Below are 15637 nucleotides of genomic sequence, written 5' to 3'. Positions count from 1 at the left end.
CCCGGGTTCAAGCAATTCTCTTGCCTCAGCCTCCCGAGTAGCTGGGATTACAGGCATGCGCCACCACACCCGGCTAATTTTTGTATTTTTAGTAGAGACAGGGTCTCACCATGTTGGCACAGCTGGTCTTGAACTCCTGACCTCAAATGATCCACCCACCTCGGCCTCCCAAAATGTTGGGATTACAGGTGTGAGCCACCGCGCCTGGCCGAAAATGAGCACATTTAAGTCAAATAAGCAGAAAAAGGAAATAATAAAGAAAAGAGCATAAATCAATAAAATCCAAAATAGAAAAACAATAGAGAAAATCAAGGACACTAAAAGCTTCTTGAGAAAATCAATAAAATTGAGAAACTGCTAGCCAGACTGATCAGGAGAAAAAAAGTGAAGACACAAATTACTGATATCAAGAATGAGAGAAGAAACATTTCCAATTCTACAGATAAAAAGGGGATGTGACAAACAACTTCACGTTCCTAAATTAGACAACTTATGTAAAATAGACAAGTTCTTTGAAATATACAAACAAAGCTTAATGAAGAAGAATATGACAACCTGAATAGTTTCCTAACTATTAAGGAATTGAAGTTGTAGTTAAAAGCCTTTTCACAAAAGAATTCTAGGACCAAATGACTTCACTGGAAAACTGTATCAAACATTAAAAGGAGGCATAATACCATTTCCACACTAACTCTTTCAGGGGAGGTACCACTTCCCAATTCATTCTGTGAGCCCAGCATTACCCTGATACCAAAAGCGGACAAAGAAAATACAAGAAAAGAAAACTATAGACCAGTATCCCACATAAACATATATGCAAAAATTCTTAACAAAATTTTTAGCAAAGTGAATCTAGTGAAATATAAAAATAGTAGTACATCACAACCAAGAAGAGTTTAATTCCAGGAATACTAAATCTATCAATAGTCAATGTAATTCAAAAAATTAACAAACTAAAAAAGAAAAACTGTATGATAATCTCGATGGAGAAAAAACATTTGACAAAATCTAACACCTATTCCTGATAAACTATCAACAAACCAGGAGTAGAGGCAACTTCATCAACCTGATAAAGATCATGTATGAAAAACATATAGCTAATATCATACTCAATAGTGAAAGACTAAATGTTTTCTTCTGAAGATCAAGAAAAGGGCAAAGATATACACTCTGACCACTTCTATTCAACATTATATTGTAGGTTTTAGTCAATGCAATAAGACAAAAAAAGAAAGAGCGCCTATAGTGGAAAGGAAGAAGTGAAACTATCACACTTCACAGATGACATGATTGTCTGTGTAGAAAAGCTTACAGGATTTACAAAATTACTAGAAATAATAAGTGAGTTTAGCAAGGTTATCATATACAAAATCAACACATAAAAGTGAATTATATTTCTATGTACTAGCAAAGAAATATTGGAAATTGAAATTTAAAAATAACTGGTACCATTCAAAAGCATAGATATGAATTATTTAGAGATGAATTTGACAAGATATGTCTAAGGCTTGTACACTTGAAAACTATAAAGCACTTTTTTTTGAGACGGAGTCTCGCTCTGTCGCCCAGGCTGGAGTGCAGTGGCACAATCTCTGCTCACTGCTAGCCCCGCCTCCCGGGTTCACGCCATTCTCCTGCCTCAGCCTCCCGAGTAGCTGGGACTACAGGCGCCCACCACAATGCCCGGCTAATTTTTTGTGTTTTTAGTAGAGATGGGGTTTCACCGTGCTAGCCAGGATGGTGTCGGTCTCCTGACCTCGTGATCCACTCGCCTTGGCCTCCCAAAGTGCTGGGATTACAGGCGTGAGCCACCGCGCCCAGCACTACAAAGCACTTCTAAGAAAAATTAAAGACCTAAATAAATGGAAAGATATGTCCTGTTTATGGATATGAAAACAATGTAATTAAGATGTCAATTCTCTCCATATAGATCTATGAATTCAGTTCAATCTCAAAATCCCAGCAGGCTTTTAATAGTAACTGACAAGGTGATTCTAAAATTTATATAGAAATTCAAAGAAAAACCAGAATAGCCAAAACATGTGTGAAAAAGAGGAATAAAGTTAGAGGATTTGCATGATCTGACTTCAAGACTTATGAAGCTACAGCAAAGAGTAATGCTACAGTAGTACAGAAGCTACAGTAATGGTGTAGTACTGGCAGTAGTGGTACTGGCATGATAGAAAACTAAAGCAGAAATAGAACCAACCAATTAATTTTTTGATAAATATATCAAGGCAATCCAATGCATTATCATTTTCAACAAATGGTTCTGGAACAACTGGACAGCCATATGCAAAACAAAATCAACCTAAATCCTTATCTTTGGAAAGGATTTACATCATATACAAAATTAATAAAAATGGATTAGGTAACCAAATATAAGAGCCAATATTATAAAACTTCTAGAAGAAAGCATAAATCTTTTAAAAAACTTTTATCTTAATGACCTTGAGCTTTGCAAAAATTTATTAACCATGACCAAAAAAGCATGAACTATAAAAGAAAACAAAAATGAATTGAGCTTGTTAACATTAAAAACTTTTGGTCTCCTGTTATTTAAATGAAAAGGCAAACCTAGAGGAAACTGTTTACAAAATGTACATCAAATGAAGGACATATATCTAGGATATATAAAGAACACTTACAACTCAATAATAAGACGAATAACTGAGTTTACAAATCGGCAAAATATTTAAGAAGACACATCAACCAAGATGGTATACAGATGGTGCATAAACACAAGAAAAGATGCTCAACAGCATTACTTATTAGGGAAGTGTAACTTAAAACCACAGTGAAATACCACTACACCCCCATTAAATGACTAAAATTAAAAATAATAATCATACCCAATGAAGCAACTGCAGCACTTATATACTGCTGGTTAAAATGTAACATTGTACAACCACTTTGGAAAGCAGTTTGACAATTTCTTAAATAATTAAGTATATACCTACCATATGACTAAGCCATTCACTCCTATGCATTTACTCAAGAGAAATGAAAACTATGTCCACACAGACTTGTAAACAAATGTTCACATCGGTTTTATTTGTAATAGCCAAAAGCTGGAAATACAAATTTCCATCAAAACATGAATGGATAAACAAATTCTGGTGTGTCCATATAATGAAATAACACTTAGCAATAAAAAGGAATGAACATAGACGCATATAACAACATGAATGAATCTCAAACTTATTATGCTGGATGGAGGGAGCCAAACAAGAGTACCTATAGTATTATTCCATGTGTATAAAATTGTAGGAAACGCAAACTAATCTATAACAATAGAAAACAGATCCATGATTGCCTGTGGATGTGGGAAGAATGTGGGGAAAGGGGGCTGAATGACAAAGAGGCATAAGGAAACTTTTTTGGAGTGATTGATATGTTCATTATTTGTATTGTCATGATGGTTGGAAAGGTGCACACGTCAAAACTCATCAAATTGTACACTTTAAACAAGTTCCACTTTTTGTATGCTAATTCTACCTCATTAAAACTGTAAAATATGTTTTGGGGACAATGGGAGAAATTTGGAAATGGACTGGATATATCATAGAGTTAGATTGATAATGATATTCCAGGTATGTGGGAGAATGTCCTTATTTTTAGGAGATGAATGCTCAATTATTTATGGTTATAATGTTTTATCTATAACTTACCACTGGTATTTCAGGAAAAATTACATATAAATTGTTAAATCTAGATGGATGTTATATAGGTTGTACTGTGTTTTCAATATTTCTACATGATTGAAAATACACATAATTAAGATGTGAGGGAAATAATGTTATATTGTTTTATTGTCCATCTTCTTCTTTGGGTATATATATATGTAATCTTTATTAACCTGGAATGCAACCAAATCTTCTCTGGGAAAGTCTCCAGGGAGGGAGACATTCTCTATCTTTACTATCCTGGAATGTAAATAAATCTGAGCAAATTGCTTGTTAATGTCCAAACATGAAGAACATGAGATTCAAGGAGAATTGTCTCTGAAGACAAGGCTAGAGTCAATCACACAAAACTGAAAAGAATAATGATGTGAAATGAATGTTGATTGGTAGAAGATGACAAAGACATCTTACATATGCATAATTGATGTCCCTGAAGAAGAGAAGAAATGGATCAGAAAAAATGTTAAGCAAAATAAAACTTCCTTGAAATGAATGATTGGAATGGCTCACTATAACTCAGGTAAAATTAATACACAAAGATCAGGACCAAAGCATATGCTTCCATAGATCCTTAACTTCAAGAATAAAAAAAGAATCATATGGCAGAAAGGCACATTATATACAAGAAAAAAGAGAGCAAGTTTGTCTAAGACTTCTCAATAACATCACTCAATTTTAGAAGAGCAGCATCTACCAAATTCTCAGGAAAAGAAAGTATAAATATGTCAATCAGGGAAGCATAATAACTATGAGTATTATGGAATAAGGGATGCATGCACAATTTATAGAAGTAGCTGGGGAAGGTTTAGAAGGGGGAGTTAGAAGACTAAAGAAATCACTAAACCAGCCCTTTTGAGACATTAGCATGGGTGGATAAATCAGAGCTTTCAGGAAAATCTGAGAAGCCAGGCACATCTAGCTGCTGATGTGGGACTGCCATGAGAAGCTGGTGGAGAAGTCCATGAGAAGCTTTTGTGAGCCTGCAGCCAAGCATCTGGTGGTAGACCTGGGGCTACTGTTGGTCAGCAGGGCTGGAAGATGGAAAGAAGGGCTGGATATAGAGTGGAAAATAGGAAAAATTGGAACCTGCTGGGTACCTCTGCATCTGTCCTTCACTGTCTCTAATTTCAAAGACTTTCACAGCAATAGTTGCTCCTTCCCTTTGACCTTCCAAATCTCATGTAATTTCTACTTTAGCCAACTCTTATTTCTCAGTATAACCCAAATGACAGAATAATCTAGTCCAATGGCTTGATATTTTTCTATGAGAAAAATTGCTTCATGGTGAAGTAACACCACCTGAATTCAGAAATTCCTCTGAGTTTGCTCAATTGCTTTGTTTAAATTTACTTCCAAAATAGCATTCATCAAAGCCAACAACAACCTCTGTCATAAAATCAAGAACCAATTTTCCATCCTCATATGAATTGATGTCTAATTTGGACAAGTCCTCCATTAAAACACTTGTTGGAAACACTGTTCTCTATGAGCCCCTTGCTCACCTGGTATGTTTTTACCTCTCTGGCTGCTCCTTCTCATTATCTTCTATAGACATATCCTTCTCGACCCAAAGCACAAGCTTTGGTCTTAGGCCTGCTTTTCCTGTTACTCCCTACATTTTCTTTAGATAGTTGGATGACACTAAGATGCCGGAAACAAGCTCTCAAATCCCACCTCAGTGTCCCAAGCACAGAGAGTTGTAGGGGGACCTGTGCGGGCTCAGGAAGTGAGGTGTATCTAATACCCATTAAGAAATTCTCTCCATGCATAGTTCTAAGAGCTCTACACAATATGCATTAACTTCTTGTTAATGAACTGTGTACCTGCAAAAAAGATAAGTGGAAATCCTAATCCCCAGAACCTCAGAATACAATTTTATTTGGAAATAGAGTACAGAGGTAATTAAGTTAAAATGGGGCCATTAAAGTGAACCCCAGTCCAATATAACTAGTGTCCTTATAAAAGGGGAAATTTGGAAACAGAGCCAGACACACAGAGGGAACATGATGTGAAGAAACACAGGGAGAAAACGGCCATCTGACAGGAATAATGCATCTATAAGCCAAATAACACCTGAGGCTCTCAAAAGCTAGGAGAGAGGCATGGAACAGTTCCTTCCCTAGCACCTTCAGAGGGAGCATGACCCTGCTGACACCGTGATTCGGATCTCCAGCCTCAAGAACAATGAGACAATTTCTGCTGTTTTAGGCTGCCCAATTTGTGGTACTTTGTTATAGCAGCCCTAGGAAAGAAATATGCTTCTTAGTCAAATCTATGATAGGTGCTAGTGTGTACATCTTTTATAGATGAAAACCATCAGGACAGAGGTTAACTAACCTTCCCAAGGTCACATAAACTAGTAAATTGGTAGAGCCAGGATTGAAACCCTGGCAGATGGGTTCCTGAGCCTATCTACCTAACCACTATGCAAACTATCTTTTAATATTTTTAGCAGCATTGTTCCCAGTGACAAAAAAGGGTTGAAAATGGGAGTGAATAAATTTCAACAATGCAAATAGTTTAATACATTATTGTATATCCACCCCATAAACTATCATGCAACCATTCAAAACAAATATTGTTGAATAATAATAAAGCAAGCTGCAGAGATGGTTGTATGTTATGATCCCATTTTTGAAAATCAAAGGAGGAAACAATCTTATATAACTTCTGATTACAAGCGTGGGAACGTATGTATATCTATATATGATTATGAGCACAGAGCAGAGATTAAAACATGAAAGTGTTCACAGTAGTTTATTAGTATTGGTCATCTGTTAGGGAAGAATAGTGGAGGAAGAAATGCAATAAATAATGAATGTATCAGTTAGCTTTTTGCTGGGTTGTTATCATGCTGCCCAAAACTTAGTGACTTAAAACAATTAACGTTTTAATCCATTATTCTGGTAGTTGTTTGGGATGGCTGGGATGGATGGCAGAACCTTCCTAATCTGGGCCAGTGTATTATTAACCTACTACTGTGTAACAAATTACCCTAAAATTTAGCAACTTAAAACAACATTTATTGTCTTGCAGTTTCTGTGGGTCAGGAATTCGTGTGGCTCAAAAGATGCCTCTGGGTGAAGTTCTCTCATGAGTCAAGCTATCTGGCTTACAGTCAAGCTATTTGGCTGTGGTCCTCATCTAAAGGCTAAACTGGGGGAGGATATGCTTCAAAGTTCACTCATGTGGACCTTTCCACAGGGCTATCTCATGATGTAGCAGCAGGTTTCCCCTATGATGAGCCGTCTGAGAGAGTAAGCAAGCACCCAAAATGGAAGCCACAGTCTTTTTGTAACTAATCTTGAACATGACATCCCATTACCTCTGCCTCATTCTATTCACTAGAACCAAGTCACTAATTCCAGTCCAAACTCAAGAGGAGGGGATTATATAAGAGTGAGAATACCAGGAGGTGGGGATCATTCAGGGTCATCTCAGAGACTGCCAGCCAAAGTTGCCTTGACCAAGACTGGATGCCTAGGATAGCTTCATTCATATGTCCGGCAGTTGAAAATCTGGTTGGTGTAGGGTATCTCAACTGGGATGGCTGGTCTTTGCTCCATTACTGCTCCATGTGATCGCTCTCATTTTCCAACAGCACAGTTCAGGCTTTTCCATACACGGGTTCAGGATTCCAAAGAGCTGCAAAAGTGGGCAAACCTCATTGTGCAGGCACTTCTCAAGCCTTTGCTTGTATCATACTTGTTAATGTCCCATTGGCCAACAAAATAGCCAAGCTCAGTTGCAGGGGTTGAAGAAATAGATTCTACCTCTTGATGGGTGAAGTGGCAAAGTCACACTGAAAAGGGCACATATTCTGATAGTAGGAGACAATGGAGACTGTCCAGACTTCTAGTTTCTGCCTAGCATGTAGACATCTGGAAAGAACACTGCTCCCATCTTTATAACAAGAACAAAGCTGGGTAATCTGCAAAAACATAAGTTTTCTTGAACCCATCAGAGAGCTAAGATTACAGAGCAACAAACTAGCTTGAAATATAATAAAAGACAAGTGCCTCTCCTGGGCCATCTGTGGTACAGCAGGAAGGAAGATGAGACCACTATACAAGCAGTAAGAATTCAACAAGAATTTTTAATGAATTGCTAAAGGCTGAGTGCGGGAGACTCATGACAGCTGTAGACCTAAGTGTAGTTGGTCTCTGCTTGCAGGCTCTTCTCCATAGTCATCCACTGAGTGCTCTCAAGAAACACGGGGACAAGGAAGAAGACTGGAGAAAACCTACCTCCGTGGGGTAGGCCTGCAAGGGGGCTGCTGCTAATATAGAAATGGCACAAAGCTCCAGTGAAACCCTACTCCCCTACAGAACAAAATCCTTAAGCCACTAAAAGAAGTGCAGCAAACCCTGTTGCCCTCAGGACACAGGTAAAGATTCACTGTGACTAGAGTGAGGGAAATGGAAAAAAAAAATTCCACCCATGATAAAAGGGCAGGAAATCATCCTGGGCCCAGATCATTAAAGGCCTTCTACCAGTGGAAGAGGGCAGGATCACTAAAAAAATCCCACCCTCAAGACCCAGGGATTCATGGCCTGACAAAAAATGAGGCTGGCCCAAGACAACCCCTGCCCCCCAACTCACCAGGTCAGCAAGAACCAAGTAATAACAGTTGTCTACTACTAACATAGAGGCAACAACATGGAGAGAGACCATCCCTGAGATGCAGGCATACAGGAAAGGCCTACAGGCCTAAAGGCAAGTGTGGTCTGGGAAAAATAAAAATTCTCTGGGCAAACCAGTGCCTACCTCAAGCATAAGATAACAATAGAGGAATTTTAAGTCTATGGTACAGCAAAGGTAACACTGGCAACAAAGAAACACAAACTCAGCCCAACTCCTGATTAGATGGATTCAATCTCCCCATGCTAATGGCCTATCAAAAGGGCAACCATGGCTATTTCCAGGAATAATTACTATTTACCTCAGTTTCTACTGTCCTACATACAACATCTGTGACATTCAGCCAAAAATTATTAGATGCAAAAGAGCAAGAGAAGACAACAACAGACCTAGACTCAGTTGACCTAGTAGTTGGAACTATCAGACAGGGAGTTAAAAATAACTATGGTTAATATGTTAGAGGGTACTATGGGCTGAATGTTTGCATCCCCCACAAAATTCATATGTTAAAATCCTAATCCTCAATGTGATGGTATTAGGAGGTGGAGCCTTTGGGTGGTAGTTAGGTAATGTGGGTGGAGACCTCATGAATGGGATTGGTGCCCTTATAAAAGGGATCCCAAAGAGTTCTCTAGCTGTAGACATGGGAAAATGCAAGAAGTGAGCAGTTTGCAACCTGGAAGAGGGCTGTCACCAAGACCTAACCTTGCTAGATTCTGATCTCAGACTTCCAGGCTCCAGAACTGTGAGGAATAAATTTCTGTTGTTTATAAGCCACCAAGTCTATGGTGCTTTATTATAGCAGCTCAAACTGACTAAGACAAAGGGTAGAGGGGAAAACATGAACATGCATGAAAAGATGGGGAATTTCAGCAGATATATGAAAATTGTAAGAATCAAATGGAAATATTACAAATAAAAATAAAACATAACTGAGTTGAAGAATGCCTTCAATGGGTTCATCAGTAGACTTGACAAAGCCAGGGTAAGAGAAAAAACATCAGTGAATTTGAAGACAGATCAATAGAAATTATCCTAACTGAAACACAAAGAGAAATAAAGACTGAAGAAGGACACATATACAGGGATGAAGACATCTGTAGCATTTTTCTACCTAACACAGTGTGTCTTTTGGTCACAAATTATTCACATTACCACCCCATGCAAAATGTGTTCACCCCTATTCCAGGACCTCCAAATTTCTCATCCAAAATTGTGGCATCAAGCTCCAATCCAGAGTCTCAAGTCTTCTGTATCAGGTTCAGTTGTGGCTGAGGTTCCTTGGGTACAGTTTTTCAGTTTCTTGATCCAGATACCTGTGAGCTAAATGACAAGTTACATGCCCCCCAACACACACCCAATATATACAGTGGTGGATAGGTACAGGATAACTGTAATAGACACTCCCATTCAAAAAGAGGAGGACCACGAGGCACATATCAGTCACTGTTCCATAACGATTCTGAAATCCCACAGAGCAAATGTTGTCAGTTCCCTTGGCTCCAGGGGCAGATATGTTTCTTGATTAGGGCACAGTTCTCCCTGGGAACGGCTCCCCAGCTCATTTTAATATATTGTTCTTGGGTCTTCCCTCTGAGATGCCCTTCATTTTCCATAAGAAATGGACCATGTTTGCATCTGAGTAACTTTCTCAGCTTGTATCCTATTCATAGAAGTTAGGGAGGGGAATCCAGAGGCCACTTTTCATTTTGAACTGTTTCAGTCCCTGGAAGTCCAACCTGGAGGTAGTTTTACTAGTAAAACTCTATTAAAAACTTTGTGAGTTTCCTATGAATCTGGTTTGGATCTACTCCTTTCCCCAAATGCCACATCAGCAATTCTTTTTAAGATAGGTCTCTCTCCACTTTGAGTAGTATGTCAGGCTTCTATGGGACAACGTCATGAAGATTTTTAGAAGCCCTTAAGTTTAGCTGAGATGGTCTCCTAAGCACCAACTGAACTATTTCACACATTGTAATAAAGAGTCTTACAGACACAACCATGATTTGATCTTTACCCTGAGGCCATTTTTTACCTTGAGAATAGTTAGATAGCTGGAGAGACTAGCGATGTGAAAGCGTTATTTTTCAACCCAGCAATCCTTGGCTTTTCCATATTTCTTCTGAATTCTGCTTGCCAAAGAAACAGTTATTTCTTTAGTTCATTTCTCTCTTTCTGTATCTTATCATATGCAGCTAAAAGAAGCAAACTGATACTTCCCATATTCTGCTGCAAATCTCCTTAGCCAGATCCACCAGTTCGTTTGGTCCATTCTCTATCTTCCCACAGAGTATGGTGATGACTGTTTTTTTATATCTTTCCCTACTAAATAACATGGGTTGCCATCTATCCAACCTTTGTTATTTGAGGAAAAACAATTTTCCTCACTGTTTTTCCAGTTTCTACGTGCCACTCAGACCCAAAGCCAATGCCACATGTCACGTTTTGGTCCACTATGCCCCCTCCCCCAAACATATACTTTCAAATATTACTTAGCATTTTCTGTACAACAAACTAACCCCAAAACTCATGTTGCTTAAAACTATCATCATTTTATTTATCTCACAATTCTGTAAATCAGCTGGAATAACTGGTATGGCTCTTCTGGGCTAGGCTGCCTCAGCTGGGGCTAGAGGTCTTGGAAAACCTCACTCCCAATTCTGACAATTGGCAGGCTACTTGGTCTAAGGGGCCTCAGCAAGGCTGGCTCACCACTGCTCCATGTGGTGGCTCCTCACCCCCGAGTAGGGCAATTTGAGATTCTTCAGGTTTGCAAAGAGCAGCAAGAGAGGGTAAGCTTCAAGGCAGGCTTTGCACACTTCTCAAGCTTCTTATTGATTCTCTTTGCTAATTTCCATTGGCCAAAGAAAGTCACATGGCCAAGTGCAAAGTCAAGTAGTAGACAAAGAGATGCTACTTGGGATGGGAGGAATCTGTGGCTACTTTGCATTGTACCACAATGAAAGAAAACAAGATACTATGTCATGGAAACCAGTACGAATGATAGGATTATATTTGTGTGTTCTTATAAAATTATATCTGCAGATGTGTGTATATATAAAACCAAAGTGACTTTTAAATTGTGGATTCACTTGATAGAAATATTCAATAAGAAACATATTTGATAGACATATTCAGTAAGAAACATTTGATGGACATAATTATTCTAAATTTGAAAAAAAATGTAATATTCCTCCTGTTCTGCACTGTGTTCTGCCAAAAACACCCTATGGAACTGACAGTAGGTCTACTCACCAGTTATACTATTTTGCTGCACTACCTCTCATTTTGTTATCACTTTAAATTGCTTAATATAACACAGTAAACCTGACCATCATTTACATAATTTTGCACTCTCCTTCCTATAAAGAATTTGGTAACAATTTAACTTATAATACTTTCTATAGGAAGGCTTTTCCTAACACACCAAACTGACAACATTTTTCCCAGTATGACTTTTACTATATTTCATGAGGCTGTGCAAATTCTCTCTCCTTCAATGCATTTTTAAGAGAGTTTCTTCTGAATAATTTTTTTCCATCTCAAGTGAGATAGCCTGATGCTTTTCCTTATACAACGTATTCATATAGGATCTGTCTTGGATGAATTTTATAATATATAGTTAGACCTGACTTTTGTCAGCCTTATAAGGTTCTCATTTTCAAGAAACAGGATTACTTTCATGTATGAATATTGCGATGCATACTGAGAACTGATTTCTGGGTGAACCCCTTTCCACAGTCACTGCATTTATACGGTTTATCTCCAGTATGAATTGTCTGATGTTTATTGAAATTTGACCTATCAGTGAAGGCTTTCCCACATTCTGCACATATATATGGTTTCTCCCCTGTGTGAATTCGTTGATGTACTTTGAGATGTGGTTTCTTGGAGAAGGATTTCTCACAGTCAGGACATTTATAAGGCTTCTCTGTAGTATGAATTCTCTGATGTGTAATCAACTCTGACTTCTGGATGAAGGCCCTCCCACAATCAGCACAAACATAGGGTTTCTCTCCAGTGTGAATGGTCTGGTGTTTATTGAAATTTGACCTGTCAGTGAAGGCCTTCCCACATTCAGCACATATATAAGACTTTTCTCCAGTATGAGACTTCTGGTGAGTATTGAGATTTGACCTGTTGGTGAAAGCCTTCCCACATTCAGTGCATATATAGGGTTTCTCTCCTGTATGAATTCTCTTATGCATCTGGAGTTGTGACTTAGAAGGGAAAGATTTCCCACAGTCACTGCATTCATAAGGCTTCTCTCCAGTATGAATTCTTTGATGTGCAATCAAGTGTGCCTTCTGGATGAAGGCCTGCCCACATTGAGTACAGATATAGGACCTCTCTCCTGTATGAATTCTCTGATGCATCCTGAGTGTTGATTTTTGGGTAAAGGCTTTCCCACACTCACTGCATTTGTGATGTCTCTCTCCAGTGTGAATTTTCTGATGTATATTGAGGGCTGAGTTCAGGGAGAAGCCTTTACCACATTCACTGCATTCAAAGAGTTTTTCTCCAGTATGAGTTGTCTGATGCCTGAGTAGAGATGACACCTGGAAAAATGATTTCCCACATTCATTGCATTTATAGGGTTTCTCTCTAGTATGAGTTTTCTCATGCATAATTAATTCTGAATTCTGGATGAAGGCCTTCCCACATTTAGTACATATGTAGAGTTTTTCATCTCTATGAACTCTCAGATATATACTAAGTAGTGGCTTCTGTGTAAAAACATTTACACATTTGCTAAGCTCATGAGGTTTTTCCACAGTGTGAATTTTCTGAGGAGCAAAGAAATGTGACCTCTGGGTGAAGATCTTCCCAAATTCAGTACATGTGTTTGCTTTCTCTCCAATGGGAAATTTCACATTTTGACTGAGTGAGTGTTTGAGGCTGAGGACTTTTCCACATTGATTACGTTCACAGAACTTCACTCCTGTATGTGTATTTTCGTGGTGACTATAAGAAGAGTTCTGGGTAAAAACTTGACCATGCCCAATAGTTTTATCCAGGTTCTTTGCTGCATTGCTTTTATTATGAATATGTAAGTCTAAATTATGCTTAAAACTCTTCCCAAATGAATCACGTTTATGGGGTCTTTTCTGTGAAAGAATGAGATTTGGGCTTGGATGAACAAATTTTCCAAAGTCTTTATATTCATAATCCCACTCTGTATTCAATATTTTCTTATTGAGGAAAGTAGTGCGACTCAGAAGTTTGTTGTGTTTTTCCTGACATCTCTTTATCTGTTCAGCATCTTGCCACAATTCTTCTAAAATAGAGTATAATGAATCATCTATTGTGTCTTCACCCTCCATTTCACTATGAAATGTAGATTTCCCAGAAATTCTCCTCTGGGAAGGCTTAATTCCAAATTTCCCATCTAAAAAGAGAAAGAAAAAGTAAAATTGACACAAACAATAAACCGCAAGAGATTAAAAGGTACACATAAGCTAATACAAATTGAACACATGGAAATCAGTAAATCTCATGATGACAATGATGACAGGAAATACATATATAGCACTTTTATGTGCCAAACTCTTACACGACACTTAAAATATTCCAGGCACCATTCTAAGAAATATATGCAGTCAAACATTGCTTGACAACAGGGATACAGTCTGAGAAAGCTGTCATTAGGCAATTTCATTGTTGTGCAAACATCATAGAGTATACAGTACTTATAAAAACCCAGATGGTATAACCTACTACACATCTAGGCTATATGGTATAGAATATTGCTCCTATGCTACAAACCCATATAGCATGTGACTGTACTGAATACTGTAGGCAACTATAATACAGTAGTAACTATTTGTGTATTTAAACATATCTAAACATAGAAAAGGTAATGCATTGCACTACAACGCAGCAATAGCCATGATGTATGTAGGTGATAGGCATTTTTCAATTTCATTACAATCTTAAGTCACTCAATATCATTATGTGGTACATGACTGTACATATGAACTCATTTAATCCTTTCAGAGGTCCTATGAGGTATCTATTATTACTATCCACCTTTTGTAGATAAGAAAAGTGAAGCTCATGACAGTTACATAATTTACCATAAAACATGGTTATTAAGTGTTGGAGGCTGGCATTCAACATAAGCAGTCTAGTCCTATTTTGGTAGGAAGCTTGGCTATTAGGTAGGGTGGACAGAAGATTGATAATACAAGAGTTTTCAGGGGAAAGATCTAGGAGGGCCTAGGCTTGGAGTTTAAGTCCTCATTAGCTTTCAATTCTTTTTTTTTTCCACTAATAGATGATACTTATATTGAATCCTGGTATGTGTACAAGTCCAAAAATGCATACACATGTATCTTCTTGCCTAAATATTAAATATAACCATCAGCTTACTTCTGACATTGTGTTTAAGAGTGAGAACCCTGATTGACAAGGATGAGTGTTCACACTTTGAATCTTGCTCTCTGCAACAACTCTTCTCGATGGGTTTCAATTCTTTAATTCTGTGGGGCTTCTAATATAGGTAGGTCCTTTGCTATGTGCTTAAAGGTTTTCTTCATAGGGACTAGAGGTGCATGTCTTACTTTGTTGACACCACACTGTTCTCCTAACAAGCAGTGCTTGTAAAAGATAACAAAAAATGTTTATTGAATTTAATAGAGGGGGTGATAACTACAAATTTAAGTGGTCCTATTACTGTCTTTCATGGAGCTGGCTCAATACATAGTGAAGAATGAATATGATCAAAATACAATAAATGAATGAATTTTACTTCACCTTGATGACAAAATTCTCCATATTTTTCTTTTCTTTATTCTTTTTGAAATAGAGTCTCACTCTGTTACCCAGGCTGCTGGAGTGCAGTGGTACAATCATAGCTCACAGCAGCCTTGTATTCTTGGGCTCAAATGATCCTCCTGCCTCAGCCTCCCAAGTGTTGGGGACCATGCCCCACCAAGCCAGCTAATTTTTACATAATTTGTTTTTAGACAAGGGGTCTCACTATGTTGCCCAGGCTGGTCTCAAACCCCTAGCCTCAAGCCATCCTCCTGCCTCAGCTTCCTGAGTAGCTGGGATTGCAGAACTTTTTTTTCTTTTATAACAAATGCTCTGCTATTTATACGCATTTTCAATTCTAAATCCTCACTAATCTTGCTTATCAGCAAAAATCCAAAATTTATGTGATAAAAATAATTTATTCATGTCTATAAAAATATTGTAGTCATAGCCATCCTAACCTATACAAACAATAAATAGATGCCTATACTCCAACTCTACATCCAGGTGTAATTGTTTTCTTGGACCTACATTATATATATATCTAACAAAAA

General features: G+C 37.9%; 1 protein-coding gene across 4 annotated transcripts in view; it reads right to left on the bottom strand.

Moving 5' to 3' along the window:
• Nucleotides 1–3026: 3026 nt before the first annotated feature.
• The window catches only part of ZNF81 (zinc finger protein 81), a 94766-nt gene continuing 82155 nt past the window's right edge, over nt 3027–15637 (bottom strand). For all 4 annotated transcript variants that reach the window (XM_055375678.2, XM_004064086.4, XM_055375677.2 and 1 more), the window contains one exon: nt 3027–13716. In XM_055375678.2, coding sequence (XP_055231653.1) covers nt 12008–13716 — 1709 coding nt within the window. In that variant the 3' untranslated portion in view covers nt 3027–12007. The remainder of the gene's footprint in view (nt 13717–15637) is intronic.

This window comes from Gorilla gorilla, chromosome X (assembly GCF_029281585.2).
Source record: "Gorilla gorilla gorilla isolate KB3781 chromosome X, NHGRI_mGorGor1-v2.1_pri, whole genome shotgun sequence".
Classification (NCBI taxonomy): domain Eukaryota; kingdom Metazoa; phylum Chordata; class Mammalia; order Primates; family Hominidae; genus Gorilla; species Gorilla gorilla.
The sequence above is the reverse complement of the archived record's forward strand: the minus strand, read 5'-3'. Positions and strand labels throughout refer to the sequence as shown.